This window comes from Pecten maximus, chromosome 12 (genome assembly GCF_902652985.1).
Source record: "Pecten maximus chromosome 12, xPecMax1.1, whole genome shotgun sequence".
NCBI lineage: Eukaryota > Metazoa > Mollusca > Bivalvia > Pectinida > Pectinidae > Pecten > Pecten maximus.
This window is the reverse complement of record NC_047026.1, coordinates 23,343,786-23,362,741: the sequence shown is the minus strand read 5'-3', so window position 1 is coordinate 23,362,741 and position 18,956 is coordinate 23,343,786. Positions and strand designations below refer to the sequence as shown.

The window sequence follows — 18,956 nt, the reverse complement described above, 5'->3', positions numbered from 1 at the left end:
ACGGCCAAATCAGGGAAGGCCTTTATTTACTTCTACAGTGATGCAGCTTATAACATGTCTGGCTTCAATTTATCATACAGGTATGTCTAGCTTCAACTTGTCATAAAGGTATGTCTAGCTTCAACTTGTCATACAGGTATTTCTAGCTTCACTCTGTCATAAAGGTATTTCTAGCGTCAACTTGTCATAAAGGTATATGTCTAGCTTCAATCTGTCAAACAGGTATTTCTAGCTTCAACTTGTCATACAGGTATGTCTAGCTTCAACCTGTCATACAGGTATGTCTAGCTGTGTTTAACCTATGATACATGTATGTCTAGCTTCAACTTATCATTTAGTTATTTTTAGCTTCAATCTGCCATACAGGAATGTCTAGCTACAGGTGTATTCAAATTAGTCCAAAGTTGAAAATGATGCCACATTTATTTTGAAGAGAATTGTTAATTAAAGTTTGTTTCAATAGTATTGCTCTGTTTTTTATTGCAGTGTAAATGCATGTCAGAACGATTGCTCTCTGAAGGGTGTATGTGTCGACGGCCTCTGTGAATGTCAGGCTGGTTATAGTGGAGATTACTGTGAAATTGGTCCTTGTCCCAACAACTGTACAAATGGCCAGTGTGTCCTGGATATATGTCAATGTTCACCGGGCTTCATAGGTAAGTCAACTACAACTGTCACTGTGTCCTGAATATGTTTCAGTGTTCACCGGGCTTCATAGGTAAGTCAACTACAATGGTCAATTTGTCCTGAATAGGTTTCAGTGTTCACCGGGCTTTATAGGTAAGTCAACTACAATGGCCTCTGTGTCCTGGATATGTGTCAGTGTTCATCATACTTCATAGGTTAGTGAGTTGTCTCTTGGATGACAGTCCTAGATAAATCTGTCTACTGCTTAAAGGTACTGAATATACACATTAATGACTATTTATGACAATTTATAGGAAGTGTTCTGTTGGTTACAGGGAAGGACTGCAGTACCAAGGCCTCAAACGCATTGTGGGAGAAGATCTCCATCCCTGACCTTGACATTGGACTGGCCTCATCAGCATCCACTCTCATGGGAGATTACATTTACATTGCAGGGGGTTACAGTTTCATTCCCAACCCATCATTCTTGTCAAGGTAAAGTTTTAACATTTTCAGTAGACGTAAATTTAGCATAATAAAACTCCCTTTTGCCTCATATTCAAATGAATCCTGTAGATGCTTCTAAGTGTCTATGTAAGTATTGAAATTCACTTAAGATTATGTAAACATAAATTTTGACTGCATTTGTTCAAAGATGGGTTGAGAATCTGAAGTTAACTTCAAACATTTTCTATAAAGGGCTGTAAAGACTTGTGAAAAAATTGGAATTCACTATTTTTATAACATTTTTCAAATAGTTAACTGGTTTCTGACAACTCCTTTTCTATGTATGTGTGTTTTTTTCTTTAGATACCACCCACCAACTAACACGTGGAAGCCCTTGACACCCGCGGGGAGCACACTCCCAGCCACAAGCTACGGTCACACCCTGGTGGGATATCAGGTATATATCAAAGTATGGGGTGTACTAGCTGGTCACCATGTTTATATAACATATATAGGGAAATCTCCTGGTCACCAGATACAGTCACACCCTAGTGTAATATCAGGTATGTAATTAACACGGTATGGGGTGTACTAGCTAGTCACCATGTTTGTATAACAGATATAGGGAAAGCACCTGGTCACCAGATACAGTCACACCCTAGTGTAATATCAGGTATGTAAAAGGATAAGGAGCATGCTCCTAGTCACTATATATGGTGTTGCCCTGTATTTTTTTGATAAGATGTGAAGTATTCTGACCACAGCCTTGAGAAGTATTGGGTGTAGAAGCAGGCTATGGAGGATGAGGTGAGGGTGTTGATTGGATTGTATTATCTTACCTGCGACAAAGTCACAAGTGAGACAATGGTGTTACTTTTCTGACAGTGAAGGACATATCATCGTCATTTGTGTTTAGCTCAGTTTCTCAAAATTTATTAACATTATTTTACTAAACCTTGAATATAATTGTATTATAGTATGAAAGTATGAAAATCTCAACACATTATACAGACTATTACATGAATTCCATTATTTGTTAGAGTTATTTTCCTTTGCACATAGGCAATTATGTAAATACCTGTCTTCCAGACTTTTATTAGCTACCGCTTTCTTCATCAATGTGTTACTTGAAATGTGCCTTTATCATGTTAGATAACAGGTCAGGTTTGGACCATAATTATATATATAACAGGTCAGGTTTGGACCCTGTGTCAAATTTCCATTTTTTGCTGGAGTTACAGCCCTTTGCACATTGCAAATTTGCATAATAAACTGTTTACTACCTTTTTAGCTGTAACCACTTGCCTCATCATATTGTAACTTATTATGTAGCTTCATGATAATGAATAACAGTTTGAGATTTAACCCCTTGTCAGAATTTCTTTTTTGCTGGAGTTATGGCCATTTGAACATATGGAATTTTCATAATTACTTGTTTTCTTGGCTTTTTTTTGCTACCACTTGCTACATCAGTACATCAGGTCAAATCAATTTGGTATGTGGCTTTATCATATTATATTACAGATTGAGTTTAAACCCTGTGTTAAAATTCCATTTTTTTGCTGGTACTTTGATCACTGGTAATTATCACAATTAGTTTTCATCCTTTTTCCCGCTACTGTTTGCCACATCAATTTGAATCTCTGTATGTGGCTTATTCAGAAAACATAAAGCATGATGATTTTCATATGATGACCATGAAATTTTCAAAATAACGCCCTTTTAATTAAGTGAGCACAGGTGACACATACACTTAACATGTGAAATATTCCAGTTGTGGGTAAAATATTTAGGTGAATTTTGAGAATTTTGTGATTTTGTGAAGTTTGATATTTGTTTTGCAATGCATCAATATTACACATGTCTGAAATGTATACAGGGTGCTTCCATACTATCAAGTGGAGTATACATGTACATGGTACATACGTATAAAAACAATCATTATGGTTATTCTTTATTCCTTGTACAGAAGTAATTAAAATAATCATCTTTCTCCCCCTTTATTTTGCCCTTTTTCCGTCTACAGAACCACTTGTATATGTATGGTGGTGTGGTTGGCAAGGACACCCCTCATATCTCCAGGAACCTGTACGTTTACAACATCCTGACCAATACTTGGAATGTCACCACTGTAGAAAAGGAGCGAGTTATACCTGTGGCTGTGGCTGGTCACACAGCACACATCATTAATGGAATCATGTACATCATCTTTGGTCACAGCCCCATATATGGATACAAAAACCGGGTACAGGAATACAATCTAGGTATGTGACCTTTCTTAAAATTTGTTTTTTGTATGTCCTTAATATGTTGTATGCGATTGTGATTGCTTTAGATACATGCATTTCAAAGAACTGTACACACAGTATTATTTCTGACACGAGACAGAACTGTACACACAGTATTATATCTGACGCGAGACAGAACTGTACACACAGTATTATTTCTGACGCGAGACAGAACTGTACACACAGTATTATTTCTGACGCGAGACAGAACTGTACACAGTATTATTTCTGACGCGAGACAGAACTGTACACACAGTATTATTTCTGACACGAGACAGAACTGTACACACAGTATTATTTCTGACGCGAGACAGAACTGTACACAGTATTATTTCTGACGCGAGACAGAACTGTACACACAGTATTGTTTGTGACGTGTATACATCTGAGCCTGATGCCACAATAGGGCAAATATATAGCAAATTCTTTAAAATTCTTCTTTTGTAGGAATGAAAATGAAAGGATCTAGTCATTACTTGGTTAGAATCATCCTTGTTAAGTGAAGAGTTTTGTGTAAAATGTGTGCTTACATGCTTATGTTATTGACTGTAATGATTTTTTACAGCTGATAAGACATGGAGCATCCCACGCACCACCGGCGCCATCATACAAGGAGGTTACGGTCACACCAGCGTATACGACCCTGTCACTAAGATGATATATGTGTATGGAGGCTATCACTCAGACAGCCACCCTAACTACCAGCTTTCTGATCACATGTATGGTTATATTCCACAACAGAGAAAGTGGTGAGTGTCAAGCAGACTAGAATTGTGAGTTTGAAAATTTCTTTATTAAAGTGGTTTGGAATTTTGATGTTTTAAGCTGGTGTTCAGAATGACAAGGAAAACATTTCACATTCAAGACTCTGGAATCTGGAAAAGTAAAATTCTCTCGAATTTCATAAGAAATACTTGTTCTGTTTTTATTAGCTCACATATGGTCCAGAGTAAGCTTATGTCCTAGTAAAGTGTTGGTCGTCTATCAACTTTTCCTATAAATCACTGTTACATGTAACAGACTGAATAGATTTTGACTAAAGTTGGTCAGGAGCATCCTTGGGATAAGGGGAACAGATTTTGTATAAAGGCTGACTGGTCCTAGGCCAGAGGGGCGGGGCCCAATAAGGAATGTACAGCGCCACTAGTCATAAAGGACTGAATGGATTTTTACCAAATGATTAGAAGCATCCTTTCGTGAAAGGGAACAGATTTTGCATAAATTTGGTCAAAAGCATCTTTTCGGTAAGTGGAAGAAATTTTTCTAAAACAATGATATGTCCCCTGGTGTCAGAGGGGAGGGCCCTATAAGGGAAATATTATAGCAAATTCTTTGGAATTCTTTTTCTGTAGGAATGAAAAATTTGGTCCAAGTTTGGTCTACAGCATTCTCAGGTGAATGGGAACCAATCATGTATAAGCAGTTTGTCTGGCCCTCAAACTTAACTTTGCATCTTTTTTGGAACCAGAAAGCTAAATGTCATTTGAAGGAAAGTGTTGACTCTAATGCATGGTGCTGAGAGGCAGATTCTGAAATGGGAAAAGTACCGGTATTTGTAATAGAATTTAAGAGTGCTTCAAATTCGCCATAATCACTGAAATATTCAGTGAACAGTGTTGACTCCATGAGTCTCTTGTTGCTTATGTTTTAGAAACGTAGGCCCCATGTGTCTCTTGTTGCCTATGATTTAGAAATGAGAGGTCAAACTGATATAATAATTTCATTTATCTGCAAATTTCAGGATTATACTGAGAAGTAACGGTAGTCCAAGATATTTACATTCTGCTGCGATATTAGATGGATCTGTCTTTGTGTTCGGGGGTAACACTCATAATGATACATCAATCAGCTATGGAGCCAAGTGTTATTCCTCGGACCTGATGGTCTACAATATAGGTAATTCAAAACTTCTGTTGATATCCATTATCTGTAAGTTTGTTGCTATGAAATTTCTTGTGATGCTGATATTAATATATCTAGTTAAATGAATATATTCCGAGTAAATTGAAATTTGGCAATTAGATTAATTAAAAGTGAAGGGGATGAAAATACGGTTTGCTGTCACTGTGGGTATTATTGAAATGCCTAACTGTAATTTTTATTGTTGCATATTAAGTCCCTGAGTAAAAGTCTCAAAGTCTCAGGTGACATTTTCTAATTGCTTTTTGTCCATCTCCATGTGTTGTGTATCATGCATCCATAAAAAATTACATTTTGAACCTTTTTCCAAAACCCCTGAACCAATATCAATGAAATCTTGCAGAAACCTTTCATGGACAAAGGTCAAGGAAGACTGAATTATATGGTCCCCCACCCCCAAAGAGAAAACTGGCAGAATTTTCAAAACTCTACCTCATAATACCCAGAAAGGGGTTTTAAGGTGCTCTTCCAAAAGTGTGAATTTCATTACCCTCGGGTCTCAAGTTTCCCCCTGGGGTGGGGGTAACTTTTATTATAAAGCTTTACTTCCATCTTTGTTATTATTTAGATTGTAACTCCTGGTATAGCATACAGTCATCCTCCCTGCCCACCTTTGGAGCCCGCTACGGTCACAGTGCAGTCTTCTACACCATGTATGTATACTCATTTGAAGTACATTTTATGACTGGAAGATATTTATTTTGCTATGGATAAAGAACATAAAGCTCTCTTAAAATTGATTCTGGAATAACTCCATAATGATAAGTAAATGTTAGAACCTGAATATCATGTGAATTTAATTAAGAGCCTGGGTACCGGTGTTATCTGAATTTTGAGTAGGGATGCTGGGTGAATTTTGAGACTGAATGTTATGTGAATTTTGTAACTGAATATTAAGTGAATTTTGTCTCTGGATGTTAATTGAATTTTGAGGCTGTATGTTAGGTGAATTTAGAGACTTGCATGATGTTTCGTGAATTTTTAGACAGGGTGTTATGTAAATTCCGAGACTGAATATTGTGAATTTTGAGACTGGATGCTATGTGAACTTTGAGACTTGATGTTATAATTATTGATTCTTAGACTGGAAGTAAAGTGAATTTAGAGACCTGTATGTTGTTGTGTGTATTTTCTGACTGAATGTTGTGTGAATTTTGGGAACCGGATATGTAGACTGGATGTTATGTGAATTTTGTGATGATGTTGAGTTTTTGAGGCTGAATATAACTTAAAAGTGAATTTAAAGACTTGCTTGATGTTGTGTAAATTTGGAGACAACCTTAAGGTGATATATAAATTTGGAGACTGGATGCTGGTGAATTTTAAGACTGGGTGCTGTTTGAATGATTTGATGTCTGGTTTGTTCCAGGAATAATGTACCTACCATGTTTGTCATTGGCGGATTTAACGGTATCATGCAGAACAATCTGATTAAGTTTTTTCCTGGTAAGTACAGCTAGTCCAGATCTGTCAGCTTTAATGTAAAATGTTGGAGAGTAAATAGACTCAAACAGAAATCAGCACCAATTAATTCATATTAAACAGATCATATCATTTTTGAAGATTGTTTTATTTTTACCATTGTATTGTCCAATGTTGTCATTTATGCAAGTTTTATTCTAGCAATGATGTATTGACAGGTAACTGCACATTCTACGAGAATAAAGAGGACTGCATAGGGGCGAAACAGGGAGTCCAATGTGTATGGGTCAGCGACTCGTACTGTACCTCCAAGTCGAACGCCATCCTCGATGGACTCAGCAACTCCTTAGAGATAGCAAAGTGTGACAAGGACCAAGGTCATGTCCCTCCATGTTTTCTTTTACATATAATCTCAGTATTTAGTAATTTATTTGAACGTACACACTTCAAGTAATACTATATTATTGCACAGAGCTTTGTCTGTACTCCAAGGGAAACATTGGATATTGACTTAATTGTAAGACTAAGCCTGATTCTAATATTTTGAGTTTTAAGTAATATGATGAATTATATATAACAAAAATCTTTGACATTTCTTTGGTTGTGAAGAGATCTCAAATAATGTTATATTTAGACACGTCAGATTCATTTTTATCTGACGGGGACGTCGCTGTAGACTGCTAGGTTAAAGCTTTCAGCCATCATTCTTCATCTGTTGTCTTCCGCCATCATCGGCACTGTGCATTGTGTGTAAACTTTAACAACCAATCAGTGCTTCTCCTCCTAAATGCCTTAGTTTATCACAACCAAATTTGGTCTGAAACATCATTGGGAGAGGGCAGTTATAATTTATATGAATAAGACTGGTTTGACCCTTAGGGACAGGGGCTGGGCCCAAAATGGGAACTTAGCTCAAATTTTGCTTTAAAATACTACTTTCCTGAATGCCTGAGTAGAATACAACCACATTTGGTTTGGGGAGGACAATCATTTCTTAAATGAATGGGGCTTGTTTGACCCCTAGGGACAAAGGGACCCACGGGCAGGAAAAAGGGGAAATTAAGCTCAAATGTGACCTTAAATGCTTTTTGATGACTAATGAAAGTAGTTATCCCTACTGCTGACCAAAACTACCATCATTGAAAACAGATTCTTAGTGGGATTTGAGTAAAAGTGGTATGAAGTAAAGCTTTGCAGTCAGAGGACCGATAAGGCACATGGGCTTCTTGTTATAAAACATCAATACTATTGAGGGTACAGTTGTGACAAGACCTCTACATTGGTACAGCAGCTGTGGATATGCTGAAAGTTAACTTTGACATGCAACCTATTTCAAAAAAACATTTATAATTTAACCTTTAACACAATTTATTAACCATATGTGATAGGGCTTTCATATTTGACAAGTGTTTTTTGTGACAAGACATTTGTATTAGTACTACATTAGCGGTCCTGCTGACCTTGATTGTGACATTTTACCTATTTTAAAAGACTAAATGTTGAATTTCAACCCACTCAATGAGCTCTATTGTCTTCTGACAACTCTAAGTTGTGTTTTTTTCAGGCAAGGAAAACTTGTGCCCCAAGTTTGCTTCCTGTCCTTCGTGTCTATCCAGTGCCTTTAAATGTCAGTGGTGTCACAACAACTGTACGGCGGCGTGTGCTGTCAAGGACAAACAGGTACCCCCCACCCCCACCCCCAGTGTACAGCAGTGTTCTCATTAGCTTGATAAGGAAAAGTCAACATGACATCTCTGTTAATGTTAACCTGTAATCTTGTGACTCAGAACATATCAGTATATTGTTATTTTGTCAAATACCCTCAAACTGGTTATTTCTGTGTGTGGCTTTCCCTTTATAGTGGTGTGTACGTATACACACCCATAAAATATTAAATTGAAAAAACAAAATTATTGGTATTTTCCATTTCCTATGAGTACACAGTCAGACTTGTAGTAGTCACATTTCAGTAATGTTATTGGATAAATGTAGTCACATTTCAATAATGTTATTGGATAAATGTAGTCACATTTCAGTAATGTTATTGGATAAATGTAGTCACATTTCAATAATGTTATTGGATACATTTAGTCACATTTCAGTAATGTTTTGTGATAAATGTAGTCACATTTCAGTAATGTTATGTGATAAATGTAGTCACATTTCAGTAATGTTATGGGATAGATGTAGTCACATTTCAATAATGTTATGGGATAAATGTAGTCACATTTCAGTAATGTTATGTGATAAATGTAGTCATATATCAGTAATGTTATGAGATAAATGTAGTCACATTTCAGTAATGTTATGAGATAAATGTAGTCACATTTCAATAATGTTATGGGATAAATGTAGTCACATATCTGTAATGTTATGTGATAAATGTAGTCACATTTCGGTAATGTTATGTGATAAATGTAGTCACATTTCGGTAATGTTATGTGATAAATGTAGTCACATTTCAGTAATGTTATGTGATAAATGTAGTCACATTTCAGTAATGTTATGGGATAAATGTAGTCACATTTCAATAATGTGTTTAGATACATTTATCACATTTCAGTAATGTTATTGGATAAATGTAGTCACATTTCAGTAATGTTATCAGATACATGTAGTCACTTTTCAATAATGGTGACTTGTTATTGGATTTAAAATTGTTAATAAGGCATTTTAATGCCAATTTTATTTGCAGATTTTAAGTGTTTTATTTGAAAATGCCATAGAAGACATTGATACTGCTATGAAAACTATGCAATCTTATTCATGCCTATTTTTATGACCAGTCCCATCAAACTCGTCCATATTCTAATGACTTGTATTCATGTAGATCTGTCAATTCAGAGGATTAATATTTCTTTCCAATTATAAATTTCACTGAATTGTCACTCAAATTTAGTCATCGGTACATGATCAAAAGACAAAGAAAAATGTTAATTGTTTTATAGAGCTTACATGTAAATGGGTAATGATATGAAGACCCATGACGATGTATGAATGTTAGAACTTAGACACATCCTAGCACAGTTTGACATGATTGTAAAGATGCAGTGAATGATTCATATTTTGAAAAAACACAACACTTAATTGAGATTATATATGATAAATTGTCTTCAGTAGAATACACAAGTCATGTACTGCAGATTGTAATTGATGATCTGTCCAACTTACATTACATCAGTTTTTGGACCTGTCCTGCCTAGATCTGGAGGTTCCATAATTGATTGCATAGTTTTCTTGTAGTGCTGTCATGGGTTAACCTGTGTAAACTGAACCACACAGGGTATTTACTTCACAGACTTTGTGTTTAGACAAGTATATACTATGATTTATTGATGAGCCTGTTTGATGCTGTAAAATTTTGTTGGATTTTTATGATGTTTATGATTTCTTGAACATTTTTAGCAAAGTGCATGCTACTTCTGTTGTGATTTTTTTTTTTTTTGGCTGTTCATTGTATATTTCAAACATTCACTTCAACATAACTATATTTGGATATGAACCATCAACTGAAATGCTGCATATAGCCATACACCACTTATCTCAACTTTACTCCTCGTGTGTCCCCCACACCATAACTTTAACAACTAAAATCATTGTACAGTAACTGAACAAATCATGTCACCTGAGTGGCACAAGCAAATTAAATGCTTCTGGCATTCTTCTAATTAATTATTGTGTTTCTGATAATGATTCTGAACTTCTCATGGCCATGCAATAAATAAATGAAAAACTTTAATTTTGACATTGGAAAATTCTTGAGAGATTTTGATCAAACTTCACGCAATGATTATGATAACAGACCATAATATCTCACAATGATTATGATAACATACCATAATATCTCACAATGATTATGATAACAGACCATAATATCTCGGACAAGTTTCAGGGTCAAGGTCATTGTTACTATTTTTAGTGGGGACTGATATAAATCTTGTATAGGGGAAACATATTGCTTTAGCATTACCCATTTTGCTTGTTTTGCATTAATTACACTCTGAACCCTGTATTTGTGCCGTATGGATTAGATTTACAGTAATTCATTTTTACAAGTGTAGATCAACAGGCAATCCCTGATATATTTCATATATGCAGTCACAGTAGTATAACCATTTGTTGCATGAATTATGTCCATTGTTAGTTCATGGCATGCCAGATTTTTAGCCAACCATCATCAGATGGTGGGCTATTCAAATCGCCCTGCGTCCGTGGTCCGTGGTCCGTCCGTCCCTCCCTCCGTCCGTCCGTCCGTAAACAATTCTTGTTATCGCTAATCCTCAGAAAGTACTGAAGGGATCTTTCTCAAATTTCATATGTAGGTTCCCCTTGGTGCGTAGTTATGCATATTGCATTTTGAGACCAATCGGAAAACAACATGGCCGACAGGCAGCCATCTTGGATTTTGACAATTGAAGTTTGTTATCGCTATTTCGCAGAAAGTACTGAAGGGATCTTTCTCAAATTTCATATGTAGGTTCCCCTTGGTGCCTAGTTATGCATATTGCATTTTGAGACCAATCTGAAAACAACATGGCCGACAGGCAGCCATCTTGGATTTTGACAATTGAAGTTTGTTATCGCTATTTCTCATAAAGTACTGAAGGGATCTTTCTCAAATTTCATATGTAGGTTCCCCTTGGTGCCTAGTTATGCATATTGCATTTTGAGACCGATCGGAAAACAACATGGCCAACAGGCAGCCATCTTGGATTTTGACAATTGCAGTTTGTTATCGCTATTTCGCAGAAAGTACTGAAGGGATCTTTCTCAAATTTCATATGTAGGTTCCCCTTGGTGCCTAGTTATGCATATTGCATTTTGAGACCAATCTGAAAACAACATGGCCGACAGGCAGCCATCTTGGATTTTGACAATTGAAGTTTGTTATCGCTATTTCTCAAAAAGTGATTAAGGGATCTTTCTGAAATTTCATATGCAGGTTTCCCTCAGTGCCTAGTTATGCATATTGCATTTTGAGACCAATCGGAAAATAACATGGCCAACAGGCAGCCATCTTGGATTTTGACAATTGAAGTTTTTTATCGCTATTTCTCAGAAAGCACGGAAGGGATCTTTCTCAAATTTCATATGTAGGTTCCCTTGGTACCTAGTTATGCATATTGCATTTTGAGACCAATCTGAAAACAACATGGCTGACAGGCAGCCATCTTGGATATTGACAATTGAAGATTGTTATCGCTATTTCTCAAAAAGTGATTAAGGGATCTTTCTGAAATTTCATATGCAGGTTTCCCTCAGTGCCTAGTTATGCATATTGCATTTTGAGACCAATCTGAAAACAACATGGCCGACAGACAGCCATCTTGGATTTTGACAATTGAAGATTGTTATCGCTATTTCTCAGAAAGTAATGAAGGGATCTTTCCCAAATTTCATATGTAGGTTCCCCTTGGTGCCTAGTTATGCATATTGCATTTTGAGACCAATCTGAAAACAACATGGCCGACAGGTAGCCATCTTGGATTTTGACAATTGAAGTTTGTTATCGCTAATTCTCAGAAAGTACTGAAGGGATCTTTCTCAAATTTCATATGTAGGTTCCCCTTGGTGCCTAGTTATGCATATTGCATTTTGAGACCAATCTGAAAACAACATGGCCGACAGGCAGCCATCTTGGATTTTGACAATTGAAGTTTGTTATCGCTATTTCTCAGAAAGTACTGAAGGGATCTTTCTCAAATTTCATATGTAGGTTCCCCTTGGTGCCTAGTTATGCATATTGCATTTTGAGACCAATCGGAAAACAACATGGCCGACAGGCAGCCATCTTGGATTTTGACAATTGCAGTTTGTTATCGCTATTTCTCAGAAAGTACTGAAGGGATCTTTCTCAAATTTCATATGTAGGTTCCCCTTGGTGCCTAGTTATGCATATTGCATTTTGAGACCAATCTGAAAACAACATGGCCGACAGGCAGCCATCTTGGATTTTGACAATTGAAGTTTGTTATCGCTATTTCTGAGAAAGTACTGAAGGGATCTTTCTCAAATTTCATATGTAGGCTTCCCCTTGGTGCCTAGTTATGCATATTGCATTTTGAGACCAATCGGAAAACAACATGGCCGACAGGCAGCCATCTTGGATTTTGATAATTGAAGTTTGTTATCGCTATTTCTAAGAAAGTACTGAAGGGATCTTTCTCAAATTTCATATGTAGGTTCCCCTTGGTGCCTAGTTATGCATATTGCATTTTGAGACCAATCTGGAAAACAACATGGCCGACAGGCAGCCATCTTGGATTTTGACAATTGAAGTTTGTTATCGCTATTTCTGAGAAAGTACTGAAGGGATCTTTCTCAAATTTCATATGTAGATTCCCCTTGGTGCCTAGTTATGCATATTGCATTTTGAGACCAATCGGAAAACAACATGGCCGACAGGCAGCCATCTTGGATTTTGACAATTGAAGTTTGTTATCGCTATTTCTGAGAAAGTACTGAAGGGATCTTTCTCAAATTTCATATGTAGGTTCCCCTTGGTGCCTAGTTATGCATATTGCATTTTGAGACCAATCTGAAAACAACATGGCCGACAGGTAGCCATCTTGGATTTTGACAATTGAAGTTTGTTATCGCTATTTCTCATAAAGTACTGAAGGGATCTTTCTCAAATTTCATATGTAGGTTCCCCTTGGTACCTAGTTATGCATATTGCATTTTGAGACCAATCTGAAAACAACATGGCCGACAGGCAGCCATCTTGGATTTTGACAATTGAAGTTTTTTATCGCTATTTCTCAGAAAGCACTGAAGGGATCTTTCTCAAATTTGATATGTAGGTTTCTCTTGGTGCCTAGTTATGTATATTGCATTTTGAGACCAATCGGAAAACAACATGGCTGACAGGCAGCCATCTTGGATATTGACAATTGAAGTTTGTTATCGCTATTTCTCAGAAAGTACTGAAGGGATCTTTCTCAAATTTCATATGTAGGTTTCCCTCAGTGCCTAGTTATGCATATTGGGACCAATCCGAAAACAACATGGCCGACAGACAGCCATTATTGCTAAATCTTAAATTTTATATATAGGTACCCCTTGTTTGAAATGTACTTGCTATAGAGGGCTGTTTATGAAAATACACAGATTAGTAAGACTTAGAGGAAGGGAAAAGTAGAGAAAAGATCAATCTGACATGGAACCTATAAAGATCATTCAATGGTGGGCGCCAAGATCCCTCTGGGATCTCTTGTTACAACATGCTATGACAAAGCTTTTTATTTTTTTGGCAGTGTTTGTGGCTGTTGTGGTTAGATTTGTTTTCTGCTTTTTTTTGTGTAGTCGCTGATTTCCAACATTTCTCAGTGCAAAGATAAACCTGCATGCAGCAACCTGTACACCTGTCAGGCATGTGAATCACTGCGAGAATGTCACTGGGGCCCGAGTGCAAAGGGCGGATACAGCTGCAGGCCCATCAATGATCAGGGTTTGTGTAATATGTCATCAAACCTTGTGTACTAACCTGGATACAGTTCAAGCCTCTGGGGTGTGTTGACAGGTGTCTGGGATGTATTGACATGTGTCTGGGATGTGTTGACATGTGTCTGGGGTGTGTTGACATGTGTCTGGGTTGTATTGACCTGTGCCTGGGTTGTATTGACATGTGTCTTGGGTTTGTTGACATGTGTCTGGGGTGTGTTGACATATGTCTGGAATGTATTGACATGTGTTGACATGTCATAGGGATGTGATTATGTGGACTTTCATTTGCATTAATGGATGGCTTTAGCTGTTCCAGAGAATACCTGTACACAAGGTTTGATGTAGATCAGAATGAACTACCATGTAGATGGTTGTAGGGGACAAAGTCAATGCTATTCTGTACACCCAAGTGACACATTCTCACCTTTAACGGTTTTGTATTCTAAAATCAGAAGAGAAAATTCTCCCTAAGGAGAAATTCTCCAAGAACCAACGTCCTGCTGAGTTCAAAAATATGCTTTGTTTCATCGCTGGGTTCCAGGAGGATCCATAGTAGATACAGAGGCCTCTTAAACAATCCAGGTAAATAATAAAATAAAAAGAAGAGAGCCAACTCCTGAATCCAGGTATCTAAACGTTGTATTGAAAAGGAATGCTGGTTGCCGACATGTTTCGGCCTAAGGTAGGCCGTCCTCAGGGCACAGCTTACATAGTACAGTGTTACATGATGTACAGGTAGTGGTAAGTGGAGACAATAGAGGTCATGTGATAATAATTATGACGTCATCAATAAGTTGCCAAGGAAGTGGTAAAGGAGTAGAGACATAGTTCACTTGTGATTGGTCTAAAATAAAGAAATAGATAGGAGAGCAATAAAAGTGTTTTCTAGTTCTTTGAGCAATTGTATAGACAAATAAAGAGTAGAAAGAATAGTTCATAAAATTCAGAAAGCTAGTAGACTGGCGGTTGTGTATAGTCCAAGTATAGCGCAAACTTTAGTAATGAGAGAAAGCATGATTAATAGATAAAAATATGGTGTTGAAAAGTTCATAAAGGATGACTCCCGAAGAAGGAAAGGTCCTTGCATCAGAATAATTCTGTGGGGTATCATGCTATTTCCAAGGTCATACATGGTAATGTTCAGTTGAGGATGGTATGGAATCTGTTAGGCATATTGAATATATGGTACAGTTCAAGTTCGAGAGACATGGTGTTGAGCAGTATCAAATGATCTTCTCCTTGTGTTGAATGAAAATTTCTAGGGTTGACGCTGGAATTCTTAGAAGAGTGAAGAGTAGAATAGAGTACCGTTAAGTTGAAGCCTTCTGTGAAAAAAAGTTCAGTATGTATCAAATGTTAAGTCCATTTGTATAAGGCCTGAATTGAGGTAGAATATGGATCCATGGTGGTGTTCATTCCATAAGAAATACTAAATGACAGGGTAGGTATAGACTGCTAGGTGCAGATAGTTTCTTTTGGGTTGCTGTTGGTCTTCTAAGTCCATATAAGTTCTTTGGTCTTCATCCAAATGGCCAGAAAGTTGGCGCAGGTCAGGAGAGGACGGATCCCCCAGGGGATGCAAGGGTTCTTAACAAATCCAGGTCCTCTCCTGACCTGCGCCAACTTTCTGGCCATTTGGATGAAGACCAAAGAACTTATATGGACTTGCTCTCCTATCTATTTCTTTATTTTAGACCAATCACAAGTGAACTATGTCTCTACTCCTTTACCACTTCCTTGGCAACTTATTGATGACGTCATAATGTCTTGTTATTATCACATGACCTCTATTGTCTCCACTTACCACTACCTGTACATCATGTAACACTGCACTATGTAAGCTGTGCCCTGAGGACGGCCTACCTTAGGCCGAAACATGTCGGCAACCAGCATTCCTTTTCAATACAACGTTTAGATACTTGGATTCAGGAGTTGGCTCTCTTCTTTTTATCTTATATTATTATTTACCCGGTTTTGTATTCTGTATACATAGTGGTGCCCATGATTCTTAAACATCATCATTTGGCTGGGTTGGTAAAAATTTGCAGACATCTATACACAGATGTTTTTAAAGGATAGTTACATTTTCTCTCTGTCGACATAGCATTGCTTTATTACCTACAACTGTCCCCACACTGGCTTGTCCAGGTGGCAGTAATATGTAAACCAAACATGTATCACTGTTGACAGTCCCTTGTGAGAGAGGTTGCTCAGTGTCCTACTAAGTATAGTAAAAAGTGTGACACTATACACAACTGCTTTGCCTGCGCTCTTGTTGACCATTGTAAATGGAACCGGAAGAACAAGAAGTGTACACCAAACCAGCCGATGGCCTTCATGGACTCTGGTAATCCAAATAGACACGGCAATATGTTATCATAACTCAAACTTCATTATATCTACCACATTTATGTTACTCAAATATAATCCCATTGGTGAAACATCTGTTTTAATTTCATACTTCTCTATATAAAAAAATTGAATTATCTTGCATTATAATATATTGTATATAATTATAACAATGATGTAGAAAGGACAGTCTGTGATAGAGCAACATGGCATCATTCGATTCACCTTTGACTTTTGAATGACTTGATGGTAATGTGTAGTTGAAATAACTGTGTAATGTATATTGTCAACAGAATGTTCCATCATATTTTCTTATTAGATGATTAGGTTTTGGCGGTCAAAGACACAATGATTAAGTTAAAGGGTCAAATTCCAAGCAAATACCTGATCACCAGAAATTTGAAATGAAAAGTTTGTATACAGACATCTCATGAACCCCAGAATAGATTCAGTTCACATTGATAAACTTTGATGATCATCTCGCAAGGTAAAGAGTCAAAAACAGGTAATTCTTGATCAATTGGAAGAGAAAAAAGTTCATACTCCAAAGTATATCAAGTTTTTCTAACATCTGATAAGATTTTGGTGGTCAATGGTAATGGTCAATGTCAAACTTTACCTTTTTTAATATGGAAAGCCTTAATGTAAGGTTTGATCCAATATATCATCAAGTTCTACACCTCATTAGATTTTAGTGGTCATTGGTCAAGTGAAAATTTCGGTCACTTTTGGCATGGGCTCACTTAGAGGAGGTGGTGTGTAATATGTAAAAAGTAGGTCACTGACCAATATTTTTACCTTTGACCTATTTCAAAGAAAACATTTTTCTGGGCTCTTATTTCTTACACTACTAGTCACTGGAACTTCATACCTGGGGTGTAGGTTCACCTGAGTGAGGTGGTGTGTAATGTATCAAAAGTAGGTCAATCTGACCTACCATTTAACCTTTGACCTACATCAAAGAAAAAGATTGTCTGGGCTCTTATCTCCACACTACTTATCACTGTAACTTTATACTTCGGGGGATTCAGTTCACCGTATTTATTGCAAAATTTATCATTTGTGCATCCCTGAATAATTTCACATCCAGAGGGGGAATGTTGTTTACCAAATTTGCTTGTTTTATTTGTATGTCTTATCATCATTATTTGAATTATACTGAAAAGATTCATGAAACTCTACATACAAACTGTTTTGTTTTGTTTTATTTGATCACACATATGACCATTGACAATGTTTTGGACTAAGATTAACAATAATTCATTGTTTTAACTCTGAAAACTAATGCAACATGACCATTTAGATACTGACTTGTATAAAGGCTATCAGAATTTCTGTACTGTATTGTATAGTGTCATGACCATTTAGATACTGACTTGTATAAAGACTATCAGAATCTTCTGTACTGTATTGTATAGTCCATGCTAGTACATGATAAAGCTGCTGACATGCTGTTGATCCTGTGATTTCCTCTGTAGACACACCGAAGGACAGTGACTACAGCAGTGAGACAGCATGTGCCCAGCCTTGTTATAATAATACTGACTGTGAGAACTGTACACGCTCAAGTTGTATGTGGTGTGCAAACAAGCGGCGCTGTGTAGAGACAAACTCCTATGTGGCCTCCTTCATCTATGGCCAGTGTATGGAATGGACGACGAATGAGAACCGGTGTGCAGGTAGGTCTTCGTCCAACAGGTAAAGGTGAAAACAACAGACATATTTTCAGTACTTCAGAACTTAATATGAAAAACTCAATAGTGGATTTGTTCAAATCAACCAGAGTGTCAGCAAAGAAGATTTTAAAGCAACTGTAGGGAAAAACATTATTTTTACTCTTCTGTGTTATAAGTTACTTTCAATGACATGTACTAATGAAAGCTGTTATATGTTTCAAGCTCTGTGAGTGTATGAGAATATACTGTTTGCTGTAAAAAAATAACTTAAATACACTTTATTCCTGTAGATGAATCTGGCTGATGTTTTAATGAAAAATGTTAATTATGGACGTGTTTCAGCCACCCGCTGCTCGGACCTGTTGACGTGCGAGAAGTGTCAGTCTAACCCAATGTGTGGTTGGTGTAATGATCCCAGTAACACCGGTATAGGAAAGTGTTTGGAGGGTGGGGCTGTTGGACCAGGACATGACCCAACAAAGGCCAACAACACACAGTGTCCTGATGATCGCTGGTTCTTTACTCAGTGTCCAGGTAGGACCTCTATCAACTCTCTGTCAACACTGTAATTTAGATATTCAGTAGAACCCCACTTGAACTCACCTTACTCGAATGTCTTCTATTTGTTGAACAAATGGCTTGTGTCCTTCATATCTATTCTTTATAAATCAGCCTTTGATTACTTTAACTGTTATATTCATTGAATTCCTTGAACTAATACTTATCACCTTCCATTAATAATCATATTAGTTATAATATCTATTTGTACAAACAGGTGTCA

The 18,956-nt window shown here is 36.9% G+C and overlaps 1 protein-coding gene across 3 annotated transcripts in view; it reads left to right on the top strand.

Annotated features, from left to right (window-relative positions):
- LOC117339452 (attractin-like protein 1) overlaps positions 1-18,956 on the top strand; it is a 52,186-nt gene that overhangs the window by 10,949 nt on the left and 22,281 nt on the right. For 2 of the 3 annotated variants that reach the window (XM_033901037.1, XM_033901036.1), the window contains exons 3-16: positions 1-80; positions 487-656; positions 963-1,122; positions 1,438-1,531; positions 3,101-3,338; positions 3,928-4,111; positions 5,104-5,258; positions 5,851-5,935; positions 6,652-6,728; positions 6,923-7,081; positions 8,269-8,384; positions 16,341-16,497; positions 17,978-18,178; positions 18,518-18,709. The exon at positions 1-80 is cut by the window's left edge and continues 49 nt beyond it. In XM_033901037.1, coding sequence (XP_033756928.1) covers positions 1-80; positions 487-656; positions 963-1,122; positions 1,438-1,531; positions 3,101-3,338; positions 3,928-4,111; positions 5,104-5,258; positions 5,851-5,935; positions 6,652-6,728; positions 6,923-7,081; positions 8,269-8,384; positions 16,341-16,497; positions 17,978-18,178; positions 18,518-18,709 — 2,068 coding nt within the window. Of the gene's footprint in view, positions 81-486; positions 657-962; positions 1,123-1,437; positions 1,532-3,100; positions 3,339-3,927; positions 4,112-5,103; positions 5,259-5,850; positions 5,936-6,651; positions 6,729-6,922; positions 7,082-8,268; positions 8,385-14,009; positions 14,155-16,340; positions 16,498-17,977; positions 18,179-18,517; positions 18,710-18,956 lie in introns of all 3 variants that reach the window. The other variant, XM_033901038.1, reaches the window with a different exon arrangement.